General features: G+C 37.0%; 1 protein-coding gene across 2 annotated transcripts in view; it reads right to left on the bottom strand.

Moving 5' to 3' along the window:
- Positions 1–393: 393 nt before the first annotated feature.
- The window catches only part of LOC149534160 (histone-lysine N-methyltransferase TRX1-like), a 131,823-nt gene continuing 108,299 nt past the window's right edge, over positions 394–23,917 (bottom strand). The window contains exons 22-25 of one of the 2 annotated variants that reach the window (XM_089803040.1): positions 16,173–16,268; positions 15,908–16,011; positions 1,526–1,705; positions 394–1,400 (exon numbers count right to left, since the gene is read on the bottom strand). In XM_089803040.1, coding sequence (XP_089659166.1) covers positions 1,558–1,705; positions 15,908–16,011; positions 16,173–16,268 — 348 coding nt within the window. In that variant the 3' untranslated portion in view covers positions 394–1,400; positions 1,526–1,557. The remainder of the gene's footprint in view (positions 1,401–1,525; positions 1,706–15,907; positions 16,012–16,172; positions 16,269–23,917) is intronic. The other variant, XM_089803039.1, reaches the window with a different exon arrangement.

Genomic DNA, 23,917 nt, shown 5'->3' with positions numbered 1-23,917 from the left:
GGGAGTTTCCCAAATTCAAAGAGCCACTTCAAAGAGAGATTGAGATTGTAGAGAAAACTTACCTGAAATCTCCTTATGCATGGAAACATCCCCATGTGTTCTTAATGCAGAAAATGACTACAATGGGTCAAGATAAAAGTTTTCAGCTAAATATGAGCATTGCTTTTATGTCGATTAGATTATAAACTCTTAACATTATGCTCACAAATATAAGGTTGTTCACAATTCCGTAGATATGATGTGCTTGTGGTTTGAAAAATTCATTCATGGAAAAGCATTATTTAAAAATTGCATTACATCAGACACTCGTTTTGTTGCCAGTTTTTGTGTCAGACTTAAACATGAAAGCAATGTTGAGAAAAGCATTCATATATTGTGTCAAGAAAACCAAACTCAAAAATAAGATACATGCAAATATGTATCATCTGTTATATAGCTCATAATATTGATGTGCAGATTCAGCTTCCATGAAGTTTCATATAATGTAAAGAATGGCATAAGTCAGAAAGTGGCCTAAACCAGAACAAAACAACAAAACCGTAAAGATGAAAACTTGGAGAAGAACAAATCAATAGATGGAATTACTAATCATACATTTTACATGCGCAATGTGTTGCAAAACTCTCCTTGGGTGTCAATCCACTTTCTAGAAGCATAGATTCAGTAGTCGGATGCATTTATTCTTTACAATCTGGGTGTAGTTCTGCTCAAAATTACCCATGATTATGTGCTCTTTTTACCTTATATATTATATTGAGCCAGAAGAGAACCGCATCCAAATTCCAAATAGGCATGATGTTCCAAAATCATGGACAGCAACCACCACCTTTGGCAACAAACAGTTTCAAAGCGCTGCCTATGGTGCATATCCATAACATCCCTTTTTATCCCTTAATGATAATCAGCAACTTCAATTACCAAGGCTTTCAAAAAGTTGATGTTACAAAGGGCTAAGGATAGCACACTTTTCCCAAGTTGATGATCTAAATCAAACGAAGCCAGTACAACCTTTTGCAGCGTTGATGTTATTCGCATAAATAAGCAGGACTTCATTCTTCCGCAATACAAAAACTTCTCAATGAATAGCCATTTTCAGTAGCTCGCACTTAAAATGGTATAGAACTGAATGTATATAAATTGTCCTCAATAGACATGATATACAGTCCCATTAACATAAAGAAATCAAATGGCAACTGCATATCAAACATTATCTTAATAATAATTTGATTTTACTTCAGTATCCACACCCTGATTTTAGCCCCGCTTCATCATAGCTGTTGCCTTGACATACGGGCACAAATTTTAACCACTATGGACTATGTAACCTGTGAACTCCAAGATTTTTGAAAAAACAACTGGACAAATTACCATATAATGAAGATCTGCAAATAACAATCCAACTGACATGGAACGAGTTAGAGTGAGAAACTGAAAAAAATCATCTGGTCTAAAATATTTTTTGGTATAAAAAAGATTCCTACAAGATTAAACCATTCTTTTAGGCCCTAACATAAAGGTTCCCAACCTGAACGCAATCACTGCATTTGACCAAGCTTTTCATTCACCATCATCAGGTGTCCACTCAGTTAATTCCCTGCGTGGCACATTGATTGTTCCTACTTGTTCCTCGTCATTAACATTGACAATTCCACGACATCTTGGGAAACCACAGTAGCAAGCTAACTGTTCATCTATGGAGAAAAATCTGGAAAATAATGCGAGTCCATAAGATAATAAACAAATAATGACTTGCCCAACAATCTTATGAGGTTACCATATAGTTGCATAGAGTGTTCAAGCAATGCTCTAAAAGTTGAAATTTCATGCACTAGAAAAAGATGCATGCATTATTTTTTGCTTATAAATCAAATGATAAACAAAATAGCACTGTAAAACTAATAGCTACCATCTCTAATATTAAAACATACTGATGATAATTAGAAAAGGAAATATTAAATAAGGAAAATATGTAAGTTCATACGATAAATAAGCAATGATTGTATAAGTATCTTCATTTGTAAATCGCATATGACATAGAAAAACAAGATTTGAAAAATCAAAAGTAGAAATCTACATTCCAGAGAACCAAACATGGTATTGCAAATATACATAGCTATCCTTTGATATCTGAATGAAAGGATAGCAGGAAATATAGGGTAAAATAAAGACAAAAAGTTAATGAGGAACCAAGGAAGATTTAGACTGACAGTTTGCATATTTTGCCGAATTTAAGCAAATGACAAAAGCGAAAAACAAAAAAATATTGTGAAAGAAATATAATAACTTTAAATCTTAGTTACCGATTCGTCAAACGAATCCAATATAGGCATGTAAAGCGGATCTGTGGATTTGTGGTTTTCTTTTTCCCCCAATTATGATTCGTGGAGGATTCGTGTGTGTGTGTGTGTATTATAAAAAATGAGAGAAATGTACATAATTCTAAAACTAAATCATTTCATACTATGGATTTGTGATTCTGGTATGAATCTATGGATCAAAGCCGTTATGATTATAAGAAAATAATCGGAAAAATAAAAAAATTAAATTAAAAATTGAAAATAATAAAGCAAAATAAAAAAAACCAGGACGAATCCAGGCATGGATCCGGATCCGGATCCAGCCTCTAGGGCAAGAATCTGGAAACTGAGCTTTAAATCCATGCTCCTTGTAGATAGATACAACAATAAAACATGCCATCATTAGTAATATCCACCTAATTGTGCTAAATTTAGTATGTGTTTTTTTGAGTAGAACTCTTCGTTGAAATAGAAATGTTCTGCTGCTACAGTTAAACGCGTAGTGGAAATTGATCTCAGGTCCAGCAAATGACAAAAGCAAAAAACAACAAAATTGTTGTAAAAGAAATATAATAACTTTAAATCCATGCTCCTTGTAGATAGATACAACATAAAAACATGCCATCATTAGTAATATCCACCTAATTGCGCTAAGATTAGTATGTGTCCTTTTGAGTAGAATTCCTCATTGAAATAAAAAAATGTTCTGCTGCTAAAGTTCAACATGTAGTGGAAATTGTTCTCAGGCTTAGCTGGGTAAGGAAAACCCGTTCAAGATGCTAGTTGTAGACACATGGCCCTTCTTTCAAAGACAAAAAGCAGAATTTAGAAGCATTGACAAATCAACAGAGTAGAGAATAGCTATTTAGACCGATAAACAGTTCAGAAGTTGTGGGGACCTGCTTGGACAAATAGAGGAGGATTTTTCAAGTAGTGCCCTTGGGCCTTGACATTAAGTAGGGTTAGTTTATTCTTTTAAAAAGTAGCTTTGATAGAGCTTATCCCAGAGAATCTAGCTTGTTCATCCCTCCCATATACTATTGAGGTTTTGATTTCCTGATATTTTAGTGAGCAATATGTTTAAAAAAAATTCAGAAATTATATTGGAAATTGTTATTGTGCATAGAATTTGGTGTCATCAGCTCAACATGACGTTGAAGAGCATTCAGATTATCCTTCCTACAGCTCTTTGGGATATTTCGAAGTGTTTTCCATGGCAAGATCAACAAAAACAAATAATTAGCTTGAATTAAAAGGCTTTTGAAGCCTAGGTTGAAATTTTAGAACAATTTTTTAATGATCAAGATGTTTGTCACCAAAGATAAGAAAGATTAAAAAAATATGTACATCTTCACATACAGCCAAATTTGACAAAATGAAGTACAACCTTCTAGAACACCACCAAGAAGAAGATGACTATGAACGAAATGAGTCCACCTAAGAAAAGAAAGGGTCAAAAAATGAATGCCGCCTAAAAAATGCTAAGGGCACAAGAGCAGAGCTAGTCATTATTAGAATAATATTGTCATATTTGTTATTTAATGATCACTTTATGTATCTTTAGTTAGTTTAGATTCTTACAGTCTCTGTTCTCGGTTTACAATTGTTTGTTTTAAAAACATCATGTTTCTAATTCCTTTATATGGAGCATTCCTTTTACGTTGTTTATGAAACAAATTAATATTTCATGGTATCAGAGCCATCATGTTTTGGTGAACTCTTTTTCAACAAAATCATGGTTAATCCTGAATAGTTTTACTTAAGTTTTTAATAGATTTGTTTCCAAGGAGAATCAATGGTTTAAAGGCAATTTTTCTTAAAATCAAAAGTTTTCTATCTTGCACAGGTTTTTGGCAGAGATCAAGGATTTCTTGTGTGATTTTTTTTTCCTGCAAATCATTTTAGGAAACACCATTTCTCTGCAACAAGGCACATTTTTCCCAGAGTTTTTTTTCCCATCAGCAGGTTTCTTGAAGATTGCATGCAGTTTTTCTCCTCTAAATCACACCAGAACTCTTTTCTTTTTGTGTGATCTCTCTATACAATTGAGAAGACTGTGAATTTCTATGTTTTCGATGTTTTATTCCTGTAGCAGATTGTGGCCATGTCTGTTATTTCCTCCACAACCTGGGTGGTTGTTTTCCACAATAACGGTTAGCATTTGCTTCCATGATGGGTTTATTTAAGACAAGATGTCATCCTCCATGCAAGGGTTTTTCCTAGGTTTTCCCACTAGCATCTAGGGTTCCGTCATAGAACAAGGTTTTCTGCCAAAAACAAATCAGCAAGAGTTTATTTGCAGAAAAATCAGTTTATCTCTGAAAATTTCAACCTGCAGGTTTTTTAACATTTTTTCAGCAAAAACACGTTCTTCCATTTCTCTGATTTTATTTGTAAAAAAATAAGTATTTTTTTTCTGCAGACAAACACCATGTGATCTTTTAACTGATTGTTTACCAGAAAAGACAGATTTTCTGCAATCAGCAGTGGGGCTTTCTTGACCTTTTTTTTCGTGCATTGAAAAACAAGAGGGGTGACATCAACATAGCGTTGGAAAGTAGTCAGCACTCCAACAGAAAAAAATACAAGTGGAAACAGTGCACATTAATGGTTTTTGAGTATCTTTGTGTAGATAAAATTGTTATTGGTAAAGATGCTCTAGCACAACGATGGGCAAAGATGAGGACAAGTTTGATGTGTGCAATTAGGCAGCAGATATACTCATACAGTTATCAGTCACTGATAACATGTTTTGTAGTATGTAATAAACTAATGTTGTAATTAGAACTAGTTAACCTTTCTTGGGATAGGGTAGTTAGGAAGCGAGGGGATGCATCCGTTGGTTTTCCCAACCAACCAACCATTATATAACATCTTTGGAATATGGATGATGTACTCATGTTTTTGTATCAATAAAGTAATAACATTTCCTTGCTATTTTGGTATCCTGGTACTAGTAAAGAATGTCATGTTGGTACAGTTGAATCCATGCTATATTGTTCTGTATATTGTGCATTGATAACCATTCTACATGCTTCCAAAATTATTGGTTGGCAAGACAATTTTAAAGATTTAAATGCATCTTAAGGATCTCCAAAAACATCAAACAAAGGCAAATTATTCTTTCTAAATAATATGCTGTTTTCAAATATGATGGATGACAACATGTCCTTGCAAGAGCATCTTATGAGGGTAAAAGAGATACGCAATCAACTAGTAGCCATTGGTTGCAGGATGGAAGAAAAGGATATGGTGGTCATCACACTGAAAAGCTTGTCACAATATTAGAAGCACTTCTCTGAAACTCTCAACATTGTGTTCACCAATGCTGATCCGAATTTTGATGGTCTGTGCACCAAACTCCTACAACAGAATAGGAGGAAACAGCAATTTGGAAGCAACAGCCAGACAACGACTATGCAACAAGTGTTAACTACCAAAGCCAAATACAAAGGCAAAGGAAATTCCTTCCAGCAAAAAGGACAAGGTAAGCCTGGGAAGAGTTCCAAGAGGGTAGTCACATTTTTTATTGTGGCAAACTTGTTAATACCAGGAACCATATAAGAAACAGTTGGCAGATGACAAGTCCAACTAGGAAGGGTCTTAGCAGAAGGTTCATGTTGCAGAGCCTAGGGAGCAAAATGAGTGCATTTTATACGTTTATGGCCCAAAGACCAGCAGATCATGTCAAAAACATCTGCAACATCACACGCCCTTCTTAGATGGAGACTCTTGCCTAGGTGAAGTCTCCTAGGCATGGCATTATACCACTAAATTTCCCTCAAGATAACCTGAATTAGCATCCAGATGATTTCATTCTAGGCGACCCAAGTCATGATGGTCATCCTAATTTAGAAGAAGATGGTTCTATTCTCCGAACTAAGTGGTGAAAAAAGCTTATCAGCAATGTTTATGATGCTGAGCTTGTTGAGGGTAGATCATCAAGAGGCAAGAGAAAGAAAACAATCAATTTTTCTTTTATCACCAACATTAAGAGTGCCTATGTTTACATTTAAAAGCTTACAACTGATGGAACTATTGATAAATATAAAGTTTGGTCTCCACCTAGGCTAGAACTAGCCTTATGGTGATCATTTTTGTTTTAGGAGCAAAGGCTAGGTCATAGTCAACATCACACTCCCTTCTTAGATGGAGACTCTTGCCTAGGTTAAGTCTCCTAAGCATGGCATTGTACCACTAAATTTCCCTCAAGATAACCTGGATTAGCTTCCAGATGATTTCATTCTAGGCAACCCAAGTCATGATGGTCATCCTGATTTTCAAGATGGTTCTATTCTCTGACCTAAGTGGTGGGAAAAGCTAATCAGGAATGTTTAGGATGATGAACTTGTTGAGGGTAGATCATCTAGAGGTGAAAGCAAGAAAAACACACTCAATTTCGCTTTTATCACCAACAATAAGAGTGTCTATGAGCTTCAGAATTTTTCAAAGGTAAAAGGATACCTAAATGGGAAAAGGCTATGGAAGTTAAGCATCATAGCCTTTGAAGAAAACTTATGTTTTGTTAGATTTCCACCAAGGATGAAACCCGCTGACTGCAAAGGGGTCTATAAAGTGAAGTATAAAGCTGATGGAACTATTGATAAATACAAAGCTTGGTGACCACGGGCTTCTCTTTAAAGGAGTAGCCTATGACAAAACCTGTGCTCCTAAAACAAAAATGATCACCATAAGGCTAGTTCTAGCCATTGCAGCATAGGGTGGCGGAAGTCCATCAAATAGAGGTAAGAGTACCTTCCTCAAAGGTGATTTGGCAGAATAAGTCTATATGTCATAAACTCCAAGTTTCAAGGTTGTAGGCAAAGTGCACCAGGCATGCAGATTGGTCAAGACTCTATATGACCTCAAGAAGCCCCCCACGACATGGTATATCAAGATTGATAAATCTTTGATTGCACAAGTTATTCACTGAAGTTCTTCAAATTTAAACTTTTGTGTCAAAAGCACTGATAATAACATCATTTTCCTTGTCATCTATGTGGATGATATTATCATTACCAGTAATGGGGCAAAAGTTGCTTAAGTGAATGAAGCTGAATTTGTGTCAAGCATTTGATATGACTAATTTGGGAATTTTGCATTATAGTCTTGATGTAGAGATTTAACAGACAGGTGGCAGTATTTTCATTCTCATTCAAAGTATGATAGGGGATTGTTAGATAAGTTTAGGATGGCAAATCACGAGCCTTCATCTACACCTATGGGAAAAGGGTCAAATCTATCAACCAACTCAGATTGCAATGAAGCATGTACTGAGATATGTGGAAGGGACGCCAAACTTTGGCATTTTGCACAGAAAAAACAATGATCCTCATCTCATTGGTTTTCTAAACTCCAATTGGGCAACTTCTGTTGATGGCAGGATGTCTACTTTTGAGGGTCTTCAATCTTGGACAGATGCAGCAACATGGACCAGTAAGAAGCAGCAGGCAGCAATTCTTTTCTCAACCAAAAAAGACTATTAGGTAACTGTGAAAGCAACATTTGATGAAGTGTGGCTACAAAGGATGCGTTTTGAGATGGAAATGTCTCAAGCAAGGCCTTCACCCTTGTTTTTTGACAGTCAACAGGTACTAAAGCTGGAGCTTTACTATCATTTCATCAGACTGTTGAAGATGGAGCTGTGATATTGCAGTACATTCCAACTATGGATCATACTGCAAATATCCTAAGTAAGTCTCTAAGCATGAACAAGTTTGTAAAATTTGGGGCGCAACTTGGTGTAATTAATAAAAAGACCATTACGGGTGGGTATCAGAATAATATTGGCATATATATTTATTGGTCACATAATGTGTCTTTAGTTAGTCTCTATTTCCTTTCTCAGTTAACAACATTTTCTTTCCGAAACATCATATTTGTAATTCCTTTACATGGAGCATTCCTTCTCCATTGCTTAAACAACAAATTACCATTTTAGTCATGGACAATCATAGAATAAATGATGGCTGAACTTTGTAGGATGAAACACCACTATACAATTTCCATATCAGAATCTAACAATGTCCCAAAAATGGGGTTAGGAGGGCTCAATGGAGTTACCTAAGATTGTGTTTACTTTGTCTTCTTTATCTATCCACAGTTCAAATTCTCCTAGAGGTCACAAAACTGTTGCAATGAGCCCTAGCATGTCTTTGGGATCCTGACTTTGTGGAAAAGGAATTGGTTATTCTCAAAACATATCTCAGTACTTGCTTTGTTGCAACCTCAATCATGCAGTATCATTTGTACAAAGGTCGAAAAATAGAATGTATTGTGTATGCATCAATGCAATGAGAAGATTCTTAATTTATGGCTAATAGGTAGCTAGTTGCCAAACAAGTTCTAGTTCCATTGAACTCAAAATATACCAAAAGATAGTTGCATGTGTGCATCAATGCAATGGGAAGATTCTTAATTCATGGCTAATAGGTTCTGGTTCCATTGAACTTAAAATTTACCAAAAGATGGTTACAAAATAATTGCAGCATATTGAGTTCTCATTGCCTAAAACTTCAAATCTTGTAACTAGTTCTATTGCCTTTCTTAACAAGTTCAGACAATTTCCTTAAAAACCTAGAGAACAAGGTCATCAGTTTAGTAAAACCAAGTATTGAGTTGGTATGCATCCCAAAAGAATACTTTCAAGTTTCAACTCATCCCAACAGATTCCAAGAGTGTTTGAGACGGTGAGTATCTCTACTTAAATAGAGATTTAAACAAAGTCAAAACGGGCGTGCACAATCTTAAATGGTCCAACAAATCTCATCAGTCTCATTAAAGCAATAATTAATCACATCTGAACCCACCTTCTAAAAGAGGCAGTGTTTAGAAACTGAGAGAAAGACTTTTCAGTAGTTCACAGGGTAACGATAAATGTGAGATTTTAACTCTTTTCCGATAATAGTGTTAATTTTTTTTACGACTAATGCTTCTGTCTGTTCACTTTGTGCTATTCTCTTATGAAATGCATGACCATAGTTCATCATCACTTGAGCATCCCTTCACAAGGCTTATTCTATTCACAGTTTAGTCTCATTAAAGATGAAAAAGTAATTAATTGAGTCTGATGTGGGGCCTCACATATCTGATGTGTTTGGGGAAAAGAATGTCGAGCAGTCGCTTCATGTCCCAGGTGGGGGAAAAGGAAGCGAAAAAGTTGGTGATAAGCTGATCTGAAACCTGGCTCCAAGGGAAAAGGTGCTACAAGGTACGGTCCCTCAGAGGTAGAGCACTAGGCAATGCTAGTCACTATAACTAAAAAAAAGCCGATAAGGGCATGCAATCTTTGAAAAGACAGTGGAACCTCCCTCTGATCTCATAGTAGATGGGGAACAAAAAATATAGTGGGTCTCTGTTTCTATCTTTGCTAAGATACATAGGTGACAAATCCGGTCCTCCTAAGACTTGAGTTGGTGGGAGCCAACTCTGAAGGAACCAAGAGAGATACAGAGGATGTGAAATCACCACCGCGCTGAGTAGACATGGCGCATGATAATCTCATCTTGGATATCCAAGTGCTTAGCACAAAAGGCCATCCACAGATGCAGCCCTCTCGAAGGGTTGCACCAACTCATGCTTATGTATTGTTTGTAGATATCAAGTCTAACATGTCTGTTCAACTCTTGTTGAGAGGGGCAAAGGTAGTGGCCATAGCGTACCAACAAAGTAGCGGCCTCAGCGTACCACCAACAGCCTATGGTAGTCAGATCTGAGCTGGCGATAGTGACCGAGGAGCAGTAAGCCAAGTAGGAGTATTTATGGTGGTCGTCAGGATAATTCACAAAACCCTTGAGATGGTGAAGAAACTAGATCAGATCGAAGATGGCACTAAGTCTAAAGGGGTGTGTCCCAAACTCAACCAAGATTAAATTGTGTGCAGTGGAATGTTGACATCTAATGATACACCTCAAGAAGAGCATCTAAACTTGCTCAATTGAAGACTAGTCGGAATCCAAGAGAGGGGCCCCAAACTACTGAACCATATAAAATTGTTGATCTCACCAAAGAGTCTACAAGGGACAATTTGTAAGTGGTGTCTTGAAAGTGATGTCTAAAGCACTGCTTTTCCAACATGGTGATGGAACCCAACCCTTCATTAACCATGGGCTAAATAGTGGGTCTCAATCTAAAATGGAGACTAGAGAACTTGACCCCAAGGTAACTGTATGAAGATACGATCTCAATCTTTTAGCCCTAGAAGCAAAAGTGGAGGTGTGAGGTCTTCAGACAGTTGAAGACAATAACTCGAGTCATACTCAGGTTCACAACAAGTTGTCGATGGTCACAAAAGAAGCCAACCCATCAAGAAGCATCTGAAGCCCTCAGGAGAAAAGGCCAAAAGAATCATGTCATGTACAAAGAGGAGAATATAGATCATGACCTAGTGTAAATAACAATCGTTGTAGGGGAGCAAGGAATCCCAGAGGAAAGCTCCTAATTCATCAATGTAGATGTTGAACAAAGTGGGGGAGAGAGGGCAGCCTTGCTTCACACCAATATTGCTCTGGATCAAATCAGAAAATCCCTCTAGATTCCTGAATCTTGCCCACAATAGTTTCATGAAGCCCCATGATCGCCATCAATAAAGTCGTTGAAATCCCAATGTCTCTAAGCCTTTGAAAAAGTGTCACTTGGGGGACAAAATCAAATATCTTGAGAAAGTTCACAAAACAACAGTAGACTTTTATTGAGCAATGTCGAGACTCCTCAATGATAGTCCATAATGTCAAGATATGATCCATGGTCTGGAAGTCCGCACGGAAATCGGCTTGGCCTCTCGCCCTACAATGTCTCTTGTCCAGCTCTCTAGAAAGAACAAAATTCAACGTTGTGGCATAGAGTTTGGCAAAGTTATGCCTAATCATGATGGTCCTATGGTTACCAGGGTTTGAAACTAAGCTCGATTTATGAATCGGATAAATCACGTGTCTCGACCAAGAGTCTAGAAAACCAGTGCAAACAACTCTAGTAAAGAGCATAAGAAGGTAGCAACCCAGAACTACAATACCAAGCTTGAAGAGCTTTGCCCCTTTACTACATCTCAAGGATTTGATGGCCTCATAAATGTTGGTGGGGGTAAATAAGTGGCAGTGGGGAAGGTGGGGTGCAATGAACGGAGGGTTGACCAGGAATGTTGTGGAGAGTGAAGGCATGGGAGGCGAAAGAGTGGAGGTCAACAATATGAGGAGGGGATATTGGGGGAACAACATGTGCTAGAACAACTTCGAACAATGTATAAGCGTGTCACAAAGGGATCTCCACTACGAGGCAATGTACAACTACTTCCTATGGCGCAGAAAGCAGTTATATGAATGTTGCAACTGGGAGTAAGGAGAGTGAGTAGCAAAGGCTGAGCACAAAGAGTAGTGGAAGGCCTTGTAGCCATCGTTGAACCACTAGTTCATGGGATAGGTTTTCCAATGCACTGCGCTTATAGGAGAAGGAGAGGTGGAGTGGGGGATGGAAAGGAGAGACGATTCCCAAATCACAACAGCCAATATGTCGTACGTGGAATAAGTCTGGCTAGTATCAAAGAAGCGATCTTGGGGGAGGAGTCATCTAAGATGGACGATAAGGAGATAACAATTTCCCTCAGGGAACTAGAATGCGGTACGAGGGCTAGCAACTGCAGGAAATAGGTGGAGAGGGGGGCAGAAGGTTGAGAGGAAAAGTGGATAGAGATGTTGAGGAGAGCATGATTGGCCAAGGGCAGGCGAGTGATGGTGAAATGGCTGATGGAGGAGATGGAGGCGTAAGCAAGGGTGTAATCCACAACACTCGCACCACCACAGTAGGGCCAACACGTGAAAAGCTCAAAACTAGGGTAGCATGAGAGACCATTCAAAATCACTAGGTTCGAGGACTCACAGAACTAGAGGAGGTGGTGGTCGTAGCCTAAGAAAGGTCCATGGTAATCCTCGGAGAAGCACTAAAGACCCAAACTATCAGCATTTGTCTCAAGAGTGCAAGTCAAATCCATGTTGTGGTCATGAGGAGGAACCTGAAGATCTCTAGTGAGTGCATTAAAGTCTCCCAAAATGATGATGACCCATGACAAAGAACTTGGAGATGCAATACAAGTCCATAAAAGAGGCTGCATCCTCAGGAATGTGCATGTCGTACAGAGAAGAGGCCGACGAAAAGTAGCGAACAGCCACAAAGATTATCTTTGAGATGGCGGCTAGTATGACTAACTCATATCCACATGAATCTAGCAGAGGTGTCAGAATGAACCAATGAGGTAACATTGAAAAGGTTGTCTCTAATCAAACAAACAACACCTCCTAAACTACGCACCCCGTCCGAGGCCCGAATCTCTTCCCTACAAACAAACAGCCACTAGTAACCAACAAATCTAGGGAGAGGATGGGCAGAACTCTCATGAGTCTCAATTATGTCCAGAATGTCAGCAAAACCCATAACATCATGAAGGAGATAGGCATTAAAAAAAGAGTAATGTTGTCATTCCAGTAGTTGACAAGACGAGAACCAATGGAGGGCTTAATCTTCCCCAACTGCTAGCTAGACCATTATTTGGCTATGAAAGCCAATCTCTGTTCCCAACCGCGAAGAGGTGAATCGCGAATAACTACTTTGAGATTTCGAATAACTGCACATTTCTCCTTGCCCCTTGCCTCTGCCACCAAATCTCTAAAATGTTTCAACTCCGCCACTTGTGATCTCATGAGATCCTCATCAAGATGGATCTTAGAAGAAAATAATATACTGAATTCTATTTTATCGAAAGCAACCAATTGAAAGGCAATTGCAACATGACAAGCATGCCATTAAACATTGATATTAGCAAATATGTTGAAGAAACAAGTATAAGAAATTCACATATCATGTCCCCATTCATTTCTAAGGTCAGTTCTCTAGAAAACTATTCAATTCAGAAAGTCTCCTATGGAGACATTCAAATTTAAGATTTGTACTTGTAATGCTAAAAAACAGTAATAAAATCTGAGAACCAACATTGTGGTATGATATCATAATCACAAACATAAACCTATAAACGATTATATGGAGAATTATGAAGATTAAATTGGCATTACTCTATGTATAAATTATTATACTTCAGCGATGGGAAGGCTATGTTTACCGAATGAAAGATGAACAGAAAAAGCATGGAGGGATACTTGTACTAACAATATCGATTCAGTACCTTACAAACACGTGTAAATCTATTCATTACAAGTCAATTATTAGATACTTCACAATAAGAGACTGATCGCCTATGTTACCCCAGGTTTTCGAGATGAGGGGACAGGGGGATGGGGAAACATGTTTCTAGAACCGATTGTTTTTTTCTCAAAGAAGGGGACAGTAGGGGATGACAGTGGGAACAGCTATACAAATGATAGGGAAAATTTTAAATATATAGGGAAATTTTTAATATTCATATAAGAATATGGATAAAGCATGCTAATGTGAATTATTATTATAAAACCTTTTTTAATAATGTTTATATTAAATAATTTAACTTTAGAGTTCACGTGAGAGTGGAAATCAAACAAATTCTCAAAACTGAAACATTAATTTTATGGTACAACCAAGGGAAAGGTTTCCAGAAGTTTCCAAGTTTCCGAGACAACCCGAAAATGGAGACGGGTCAAATTTTGCTGAAAACACATCCCCAGGTAAACCCTGCTTATCGCTAAGACCAGATTTTTTATTTTTGAAGGATTGGTGCGATAATACCTAAGCCGACCGATAATACATCAGTGAAAAGCTGATGAACATGAAGTTTGAAGTCATCAAGCGTATTGGAAAATGGTGATTTGAAGAAAATGATACTTTCTAAAGCTGTCAGAAACTTCACATCAAACATTGCTAAGAGTAATAAACAATTACTATGGACAAATGATATCTAATCTCCATTCTTATGAGAAGAATATCAGCGATGATCAATAACGGTAATTAATGAAAGTAACCAGTGAACTAATCAGTGATTATGAGATGCTTTGCAGCTTAAATTAAGCATTGCTAATTATGAAGACCTCGGCCTCAGCAATAATTGATAGAAGAGCATCAATTCAAACAAGCCAACGATTAATAACAGTTTTTTAGAAGTGACACTAACCATACAATTCAATCACTATCTCAATCAAGCAGAAACCAATGATAATAATCAGTTATCATAAAGAAACAATTAACAGTAGCAAATTGAAGATGGAGAGGTGCAATATTAGGGATTAATTAGTCATCATCAAATATGTCTATTTTCCATAAGTGCAACCATTCAGTGTCTTGGACATTTAGTGAGGATTGAAATCATTCCTTGGAGCATCAAAGACAGAGAACAAATAAACATGTAATACTGATCACAAGAAAGAGATCAGAAGGAAATGGAATAGATATCATTTCTAGTAAGCATCACATAGCAGCAAATAGGTTTGCTGCAACTATACTATATATATATATATATATATATATATATATATATATATATATATATATATATATATCCTAGTTACTCATAATTCATTTGAAGTTAGTTTATCATAACCTAATCACTTACTATAGCCCCTGAAGAGGATAGGTGGTGGTTGTGTAGGAAAAGGCTGAGTAAAACCTTACAAGATAGGTGAATGTCAAGATGGGATCCTGAAGCCTTGATGAAGTCTACTTGTAGATTGAAGTCAAGTGCCCTAAAAGAAGTAAATTCCTATCCTCCTTAGGGTTGAGTTCAGGAGAGAAGAAAGGTTGCATGGTGTTGGGGGTACTCGAGTACATAGAGCACATATACAGGTACAACTATTTTTCAAAATAGGAAACGTGGATACTTGGGCACATCAATTTTTTTTTAAATATATTTTAATATTTACAGAAAATCTGGAAATAAGAGTCATAACATTGGTCTTTCAAAACAAGAACAGTGATAAAGTTTGCAGATGTAATGTATTGTTTTGAGTTTCAGATTTGCAATATGTTGTAATAATAATATATGCTAAATGTTTAGATGCATGACAGAGAAGGCAGACTTTAAACATGAATAAGAAGCTCATAAATCATATAACAAAGACATATTGAAAATGATAAACTTCTGACTTGAACAGTGATAAAGTTTACTGTTAATCAGCATTCTATCAAAGTTTAAAATTGATTATGTATTAAATGAAGTTTAATAAACAACAAGCTGATACACAAACCAAAAACCGAAACAAAAATTGGAAATCTTAATCAAGGTTCTCATCTTTGACGCTCTCCACTAAGTACCCGGTACTTGGGTACGTGGGTATGCGTCCTAGGGATGTGGGTATGCATACCCATGCAACCTTAGAGAGAAGAAAGAAAGCTTAAACATGTTAACTACCAAATGCATTATGAATTATTCATTGTTTCCTTAAATTGAAATAATTTGGATGCATAGTAATGTATGTTAGTCGTTGGGAATTGACAGCCTCATAACAAAGAACATTACATCATACCAAACAATGACCTAATTATAGATTGTGTGTCTATGTGCATTTCAAAGTAGGAAATATACGTTATTAGAAATCACAAAATCTATTCATAACCATAAGCTAGTCAGTGTTATTGCCGCATTTCTTGGCTTTGTGCGTCTAGAAAAGGCATTAATGTTTAAAAGATCGCCAGGCACATACCTGTAATCATAAGTCAGTTCTTCCCATTGCTTTATATCTCGTTTTGCAAATATAATGATGCGATCTTCACCACATACATTAATGGCCCTTGAATAACAGTTCGGCTGGTCACCAGAGCGAATTTATGAATCAGTTCTAATTCATGCAATTTAAAAGAAACCCTAGCAACTTTGAGTACAAATATAAGTTCCAGAACCATAGCCTGGGAGCAAATTTTACACTCTGAAACAATTAAAATGTTTCCCAAAAAACTTGACATGGCTACCTCACATGAATGATTGATTAGATGAGCAATACTACCAACTCTAGTGGCATCTATAACGCGCTCGTCATCAATGCGAAACATGTAAGTACCTGCACCCTGTACAAGCAGTAACAAGCATATCAGACAGACTATTATGTGCTACATTTTCTAAAACTACTTTCAAGGAAGAAATTCCCAAAACAGACTCAAGAATTAAACCAAGTAAAAACAATGTTTTCTATACTACGAGTACAGTCAATTTAACATTTATGCTAAATGGTTTTCAAATTTCAAGCTAAGAATATTAGGAATGGTTCCAAAATCTTAAAAAGTATCGTTAGATTACATAGGTAGGTGAAGTGAAGTAGAAATAGTCTTCAATACATGCAAAATGGTCTTCAAATAGCACTAGAGAAAATCTATTGAAATAGCACTTAAAAGCAAAAACAAGCTACAAGCTAATCAACTAAAATCCCATTAATAAAAGGGTATTGCAGGAAAGAGGAACCTCCATGGCTGTAACTTTTGCAAAGAGTGGAACAAACACAACGAGTTGAATGAAAAGCTTGCAATAGAGCAGAATGAAATAGATATAGTTCAGATATCTGTTTAAAAACTTTGCAGACTCAAGAGGTCTCCTTGTTGGTTTTCTGACGATTGTTGCAAATGTACTAAGCACTGTGATAATGTCTAGTATGTGTTTTCCAAATGGCAGTGCCCTCTTGTATTTTGTATGAGGAATAAACCAAGAGCAGAGACATGTCTATTCACCAATATAGTTAATATAATGGCAAACTTAATTTTATATATATATCATTGTAATTATATTAATTTCTCTTTGATCTCACAGGTTTATCCTCCTAAAACTACCAAAATATCAACACTCCTTAGCTAGGGAGGATAAACACAAGATGCATATTACACCATTGGTGCTATGGAAAATTTTAAAGATATCTTTGATCAGAAGATATCCACCATTTTGATATAATGAGTATTGGTCTTCCAGAATATCGACACAAGATACTCACCAAGTACTCAAAAGGTTTGACATCACATCTGATAGCATGAGTGTTGGTCTCTTAGAATACATGATATTCACCAATTACTCAATAAGGTTTGATATCACATCTGATATCATGAGTAATGGCCATCCAGAATGTCGAGATGCAAGATATTCACCAAGTACTCTATGAGTAATGACCTTCCAAAACATCAAGTTTCATGATATTCACCAAATACTCTATGTAATGGTCTTCTAGAATATCAATTTGCATAACATTTACCATGTAATCAAAAAATGTTTTTAATGTATGTGCACACACATTCTCATAATGCTTACCATATAAACATCCACTATGCAATGTATAATATATCATGATCTGCATAGACACCGTAAGATACCCATAATAATAGAAAATTAAGCTCTTGTAAGATCGTCACCTTTCAATAACTTTTGCAAATACAAGTGGTGATCATTTGTAAGTCGTCACTTCCTTGTGTACACAGGGGGTAGGCCCATTAAAATCACATAGTCACAAGGTATATTCATGAAATGTAGTCCTTTTGACTACTACAATTTATTGATCACTGGAGAATATTAATCTCAACATGGTTTACTCCCTCTGAATTAATATGACCGAGATCACCAAAAGTTGACTCGATCATATCCTCTATTTGCTCCCTCTCTTTCAAGGTTGCCTCTAATGAATTGCCAGGCTCCCTCTAAATCTCAATCTCCCTCTTCTTGCAATAACATTCTCGAAGGAAAAGATGAAGGCACATATCTCTTATAGTACATATAAAAATAAGAGAGAGATTAATATAATACTCAACAATATAGATAAATGTCTAATTTAAATATATACATTAATCTATTCTCATTAATGTCAATTTTCCAATCTCTTATATTCATTTATTTCATTTTATATCTCTCTTAAGTTTTTCTTGAATATAACATGACTAAGTCTATAAATAAAATAACATAAATTCATGTAAATGAAATAAATTCATAAACTTACCTCACATGAACTTTACCTTTATTCCCTCCAAAAAGTAAATCACATATATTGACTATAAATGCCCCCTCAATATACTCATTTGTAAGTTATCCTATGCAACTAGCTTAGGTGGGGGTTGTGCTATTGTAAGTGGTATTGTTGGTGCGCTAGTTTTATTTCCCTGTGACTATGCTGACAATGATGTTGGGTTTCAAAGTCTTGGGCACTGTCCTTGATATCTTGTGTCCTTCAATAATAATCCTTGTATTTTGGTCTCACACGGATGCTACGTTTCTACATGGAATACTGAAAACCTTGATCGGGTCAAATGAATTCTTTTGATATCCAATATCATTCCTACGGCTTAACTTGGTACAATGCTTATAATTATAAATGTTCGTGCTTGTAATTTGGCCCTCTTCTTATTGTCCATGTTGCCCTATATATGCCATGATGGAACCATGGAAGTATAGACGATGGCAATCTTTTTATATCCTCAAAACAACTGTCCTCCATTGCATTTAATCTATTCACTGTGTCCTCCTAGGATTTGATGTTTGGTATTAATTCCAATCCCAAAACAATAATAGATGCTATTATTGTTATGCCAATCTAATACCGCCTCTGAGGATTACTGACACTTTTGGGTAATATGTATCGTTTAATACCATGGTTTCTTTATCATCGATTTTAGGGTCTATCTATACTTGCCACGTGACCCATTATACACTAAACGATATCCAATACTCTAATCATTGACAGCTAGGTTACTGCTTTAAGAATTGATTTTTATGCATAGTTTAGTCGCTACTTCATGCATACAGTCTTCGTAGTCAGATGCAAAAATAATGTGGGGATTTGTCATATGTGCCAAACATGTTATTTGTCAACTACTTCTCTGCATAGGTATTGACATATCGGGTATGATTCATTTGTGCTAAAAATAATCTCGTTTGCCCGATCGGTCAGAATTATTCCCTTGCTTTCTTCCGTGGATACGAAATGGCTTCCTCTTTATTATGTCAAACATTCACCAGTTCCTTCACTCAAGGATATTTTATAACAGTTTATATATGCCCCACTCTATTATGTTTCCCTTGTTCTACAATAGATTGGGCGATAATGTTTGGACAATAATTAATCTATTTTTTATTCCTATGATATAGATACACGGATCTAACTCTACTCTAATTCTGTTCATACAAAATGCTCTCCTACCTCTGATTTTCATCATAGGATCCTTCTATGAATAATCTAATTCTTTCCTTCAGGCTTTTGTACATCTGCAACTTGGCTCTGATACCATGTAGGTTTTTTTGAGGATCGCTGCAAATGTACTAAGCATTGCCATAATGTTTGGTATGTGTTTTCCAAATGGCAGCATCCTCTTGTATTTGTATGAGGAATAAACCAAGAGAAGAGACATGTCCCTTCATGGGACGTGTCTATTCATCAATACAATTAATATAATGGTAAACTTAATTTTATATATATAGGAATCATTGTAATTATATTAATTTCTCTTTGGTCTCACAAGTTTATCCTACTAAAGCTACCAAAACATCAACACTCCTGACATAAACACCAAGTTGACATGACTATTACACCAAGCCCTTGCTGATCACTCAAAAAAGCTTCTGAGTTTCTGTTCAAAGCACGACATCTTTTTGCACAAGACTTGCATATTTTGTGCATGGGCTTATCTAACAAAAAAGAAGGAAAACTTTCATCCCTACAAATTGCTTTGATGGTTTCATTTTAATTTTGCGCACCAAAATACATACTCAGCACCTAGGAAACAAAATGTCCCAAGAGATGGGGTTGGAAGAAGAATTTTACAGCCTTCAAAGACTCAAACCAATATGTATCTTATTTTTTTTCTTTGATTTCCCATTTGGAACAAAAGTTGGAAAGCTAGGGCAATCGTTACCTATTTCATGCCCCGTCATCTTTCTATTATATATTCATTTTATTTTCTCTTATAGATAGTTGTCACTTTTCCATAATATTTTTATTTGAAACCTTACCATGATGTTTAATTTTTTTCAAAGTCCTGATATTTTTATGTCAATGTCAACAATGTCAAAAGTAGCACATAATAGCAAAATGGGAAAGACCCTACATGGAAGGAGGGTACGTTGGATGATATCAAGAATTGCATAATTGTTATCATAGAGGGATCAATATGTCAAAACACCACTTTGCTTGAACACTTGAAAAAGATTTTTAGGCATGCCCTTAAGTGCCCCAAGATTTTAACGAAATACATGAATTATTAGGATATTTTAGATTCTTTTAATATTTTTATATCTTTTGCTATTTTCAGCTAGCTTTGTAGAATCTCCTATTAATTGTCATTAAGCTGTTTTCTTTATTATTTTAATTTAGTCTTCTATTTATAGAAGTTCGCTTCAATTTGGAGCTTTTGTAAATTTCTATATGCACCTATTGAATCCATTAATCCAAGCATGCAATTTTGAGATTCATGGTACCAAAGCAAGATCGAGTGTTCCTAAGAAGCGTGTTATCAAATCACAAGAGCAAATTTGTGGGCATTTTTTCATGGTGAAAATCGCAGATTCTATTTCATGAAAATCACACATCTGGTAATTGAGAAATCGTGCATTTAAATTCATGTCAGCATTTCTCGTGTCTTCCTGCATAATCTGCAATTCTTTTGCTTTTTTCTAATATTTTTCAGACATTTCTTGCTATTATTCTGTCATTTTTTGCCAAGATTTATCAAGTCCACAACAGTACAAAACTGCCAATTGGCTGGGTTTTTTTCCTGATAACCAACAGCCACCAATTTTTTCGCCATTTTTTTCCATTTAAATCTGCAGATTTCTGCCACATTTTCTTAATGATTTTTTTCCATGTCACTAACTGTGACAGATTTCCCAAAAAAAAATGGCTGGGGTTAAAGATTCTTATTTTGGCAGTCGCTTCAACTATTTCTGCAATTTCTAGGCATTTTGAAGTTCTATGGCTTTGTAGATTTCCTTTTCTGACTTTTTCAGAAAAATCATTGGTGTTATTTTGTGCAACTCAGTGCCTAAAAGTCCCTGCTAGATTTTTGTAATGTTCTTCTGCCTCAGTTTCAGTGCCTTCCTAGGGCTTACCAGTAACCTTAGTATCCGTGATTGTGTCTATGACCAACATTATGTTGGAGGGCAATCAAAGATCCAATGGCTGCAACTATGACACATGGAAACAACACATGATGATAATCTTTGAATATCTATGTCCTCGACAGATTTTTTGGGGTATGCAAACAAATCCTACAACAGTTGGAATGGATCAGGAAAAAGTTGATGAGCAGGAAGTTGTAATGCTTATCAAACTCTTTCTTACTAATGATCAGGCCCCCTTGGGTGTCATCGAGCAAAATAGCTTAACAGATCTAGGAACTCTTGATGGATCTTCATTAGACCTCCAACAACAATTGAACTATCATTCTAGATCCCCAGCTAGATCCTCGGCTAGCTCCCTCCACCATGGATTGCAGAGCTCTAGTCTCCCACACCTCCACTCTCTAAGAGAACCCCAACCAGCCCCCACTTCACCTCACCACCTTGCCCAGTTGCCACCTCTTCAATTTCTCCAACCTCAATGGGGTTGTTAGATACATGAACAATAGTAGGACTATAGACGAGGAAGGGTTCCAATCGAAGCTCTTCAAGCTTGCTTTCACTAGTTTGGGCTCCTTGATCACGGTGCTCTTTAACAGAGTTTTTTGTTCTCGCTTTCCTGACTCTTGGATGCGGCGCATCATCCATCTGATTCATAAGATCAGGTTGGTTTTGAACCTTGAAAACTACAAGACTATCATGATTGGGCATACTTTTGCCAAATACTATGCAACAGTGTTGAATACTATTGTATTCAGGGAGCTTAATTGTTGACATTGTCGGGCCAAGGAGAAAGTTGGTTTCCGTACGGACCACAGACCACAGACCACATTTTGACTCTATAGACTATCATCAAGAAGGCTCGACATCACTCGACAAAAGGTCTACTATTGCTTTGTTGACTTCCACAAAGCTTTCGGTTTTATTCCTCGGATGGCTCTCTTCTAGAGACTTAGGGACATTGGGTTCTCAAAGACTATTGACTGCTATCATGAGGTTGTATGAGAGTGTGGTTGGCAGATTTAGGACTTGGCAGGGATTCTCGGATCCTATTTTGAGCACCATTAAGGTGAAGCAGGGTTGCCCTCTCTCCCCCACTCTCTTCGGTATTTACATTGATGAGCTCAAGAACTTCCTTCAGGACTTCTCACTTCTTGGGGACGGCTACTACTTACAATGAATTTTGATATCCATTTTCTTTTTGCCAACGATTGGTTCTTTTGGCTTCTTCCTTGGATGGGCTCCAGAAGATTCTTGATGGTTTAGCCTCCTACAATGCAAGACAATTAGCTATTAGCTATGAACCTAGGTAAGACCAACTGTCCTCTACAGTTCTACTATTTGGGGCCCTCTCTACTGGAGTTTGATTGGGCTTCGGTTGAGAGTCCAAACCCTTCTGCTTTAGCGTATCATCAGATGTCATCGATCCACCCCCCATAGTATCATCTTGGCTGAGTTCAATGTTGGTCCCTTCATGCTAGGGACTATCTTTGATCTCATTTGGTTTATTCATTGGCTTTAGGGCTTTGCTCACTCCTCAAAGGGTCGCCACAAATATTCTTACCTAGCCTACTGCTCTTCTGAGGTAGTTGTGGGCCTGATTCTGTTGGCAAGTCCCGTTGCTACTTTTCTTAGGCTTTTGCTCTTCTTGGTTCGATTAGTATCTCAATTGACCGCCTTCTCCCTTTTTAGTTCTCCCTAGACACCTTGATTCACCTCCTTCCCTCTCGACAAGAGCTGAAAAGGTTTGTCAGGGACGACATCTACAAATAGTATATTATCACGACTTGGAGTACCCCTCCGAGGGGACTCTAGTCGAGGATGGTCTTTTATGCCAAGCACTACATGAATATTCAGGACTAGATCATTGATTGCCCTTGATACCTCACTCGTCATTGGACCCATGCTCTCTACATCATCTCTTTGGGATCTTTTTGGGTGAGCTCACACCGACTTGAAATTTAGACATACCACCAGATTGACAGAGAGGACGGAATTTTCCACCTCTTCTCTCTTGGGAAGGTGGTGTCTAAGACACTTTTCTTTTTTCATTGCCCCATTTACTGTGAGATCAAGGGGAGAATCTACTGCTTGTTCAAAGGGTGCAGGAGCCTATCCTCTTTCTTCATATACACCAATCAGCAGTGCCTTGCATTATCTGCAAGACTCACACTCTCAAATATTAGTGCCCATCAAGACAAGATTCTAACCACTTCATCATCTCCTCCTTCTAACCAGCTCATCATCTCCTTCTTCACTCCTAGGTCTCCTGCTCAGCGGGCAAAGAGGTCACTTGACCTTTCCTTTGCTTCTTCGAATCACACCAAATTGGTGAAACCTCATAGTGGGTAGATCAACAAGCTCATCCTACCTCCAGCGGTACCTTGAGACAGCCCAAGACCATTACACACCTTCACCTCAAGTTGTATCCTTTGTTTCTTGGGTACTTCTCACCTGTGAGAAGTACTTAGGCTCTTCTTGCTTCTTGCTTTGTCTCCTTTCTTTTTTTCTTATTTCTTTCTTGTTTTGTTCTTTCTACGGAGACTATTTGGTGCTCCCGCTGCTGGTTGCGGCCCTACTGTAATCTCTTCAATCCCTTAGATCCATTTGTGGTCTCTTGCTAGACATTAATAAACTT

Source organism: Cupressus sempervirens, chromosome 10 (assembly GCF_028749045.1).
Source record: "Cupressus sempervirens isolate cs-2001-9-10 chromosome 10, ASM2874904v1, whole genome shotgun sequence".
In the NCBI taxonomy this organism is placed as follows: Eukaryota; Viridiplantae; Streptophyta; class Pinopsida; order Cupressales; family Cupressaceae; genus Cupressus; species Cupressus sempervirens.
Note: the sequence above shows the minus strand (reverse complement) of the source record. Positions and strands in the feature narration are given on the sequence as shown.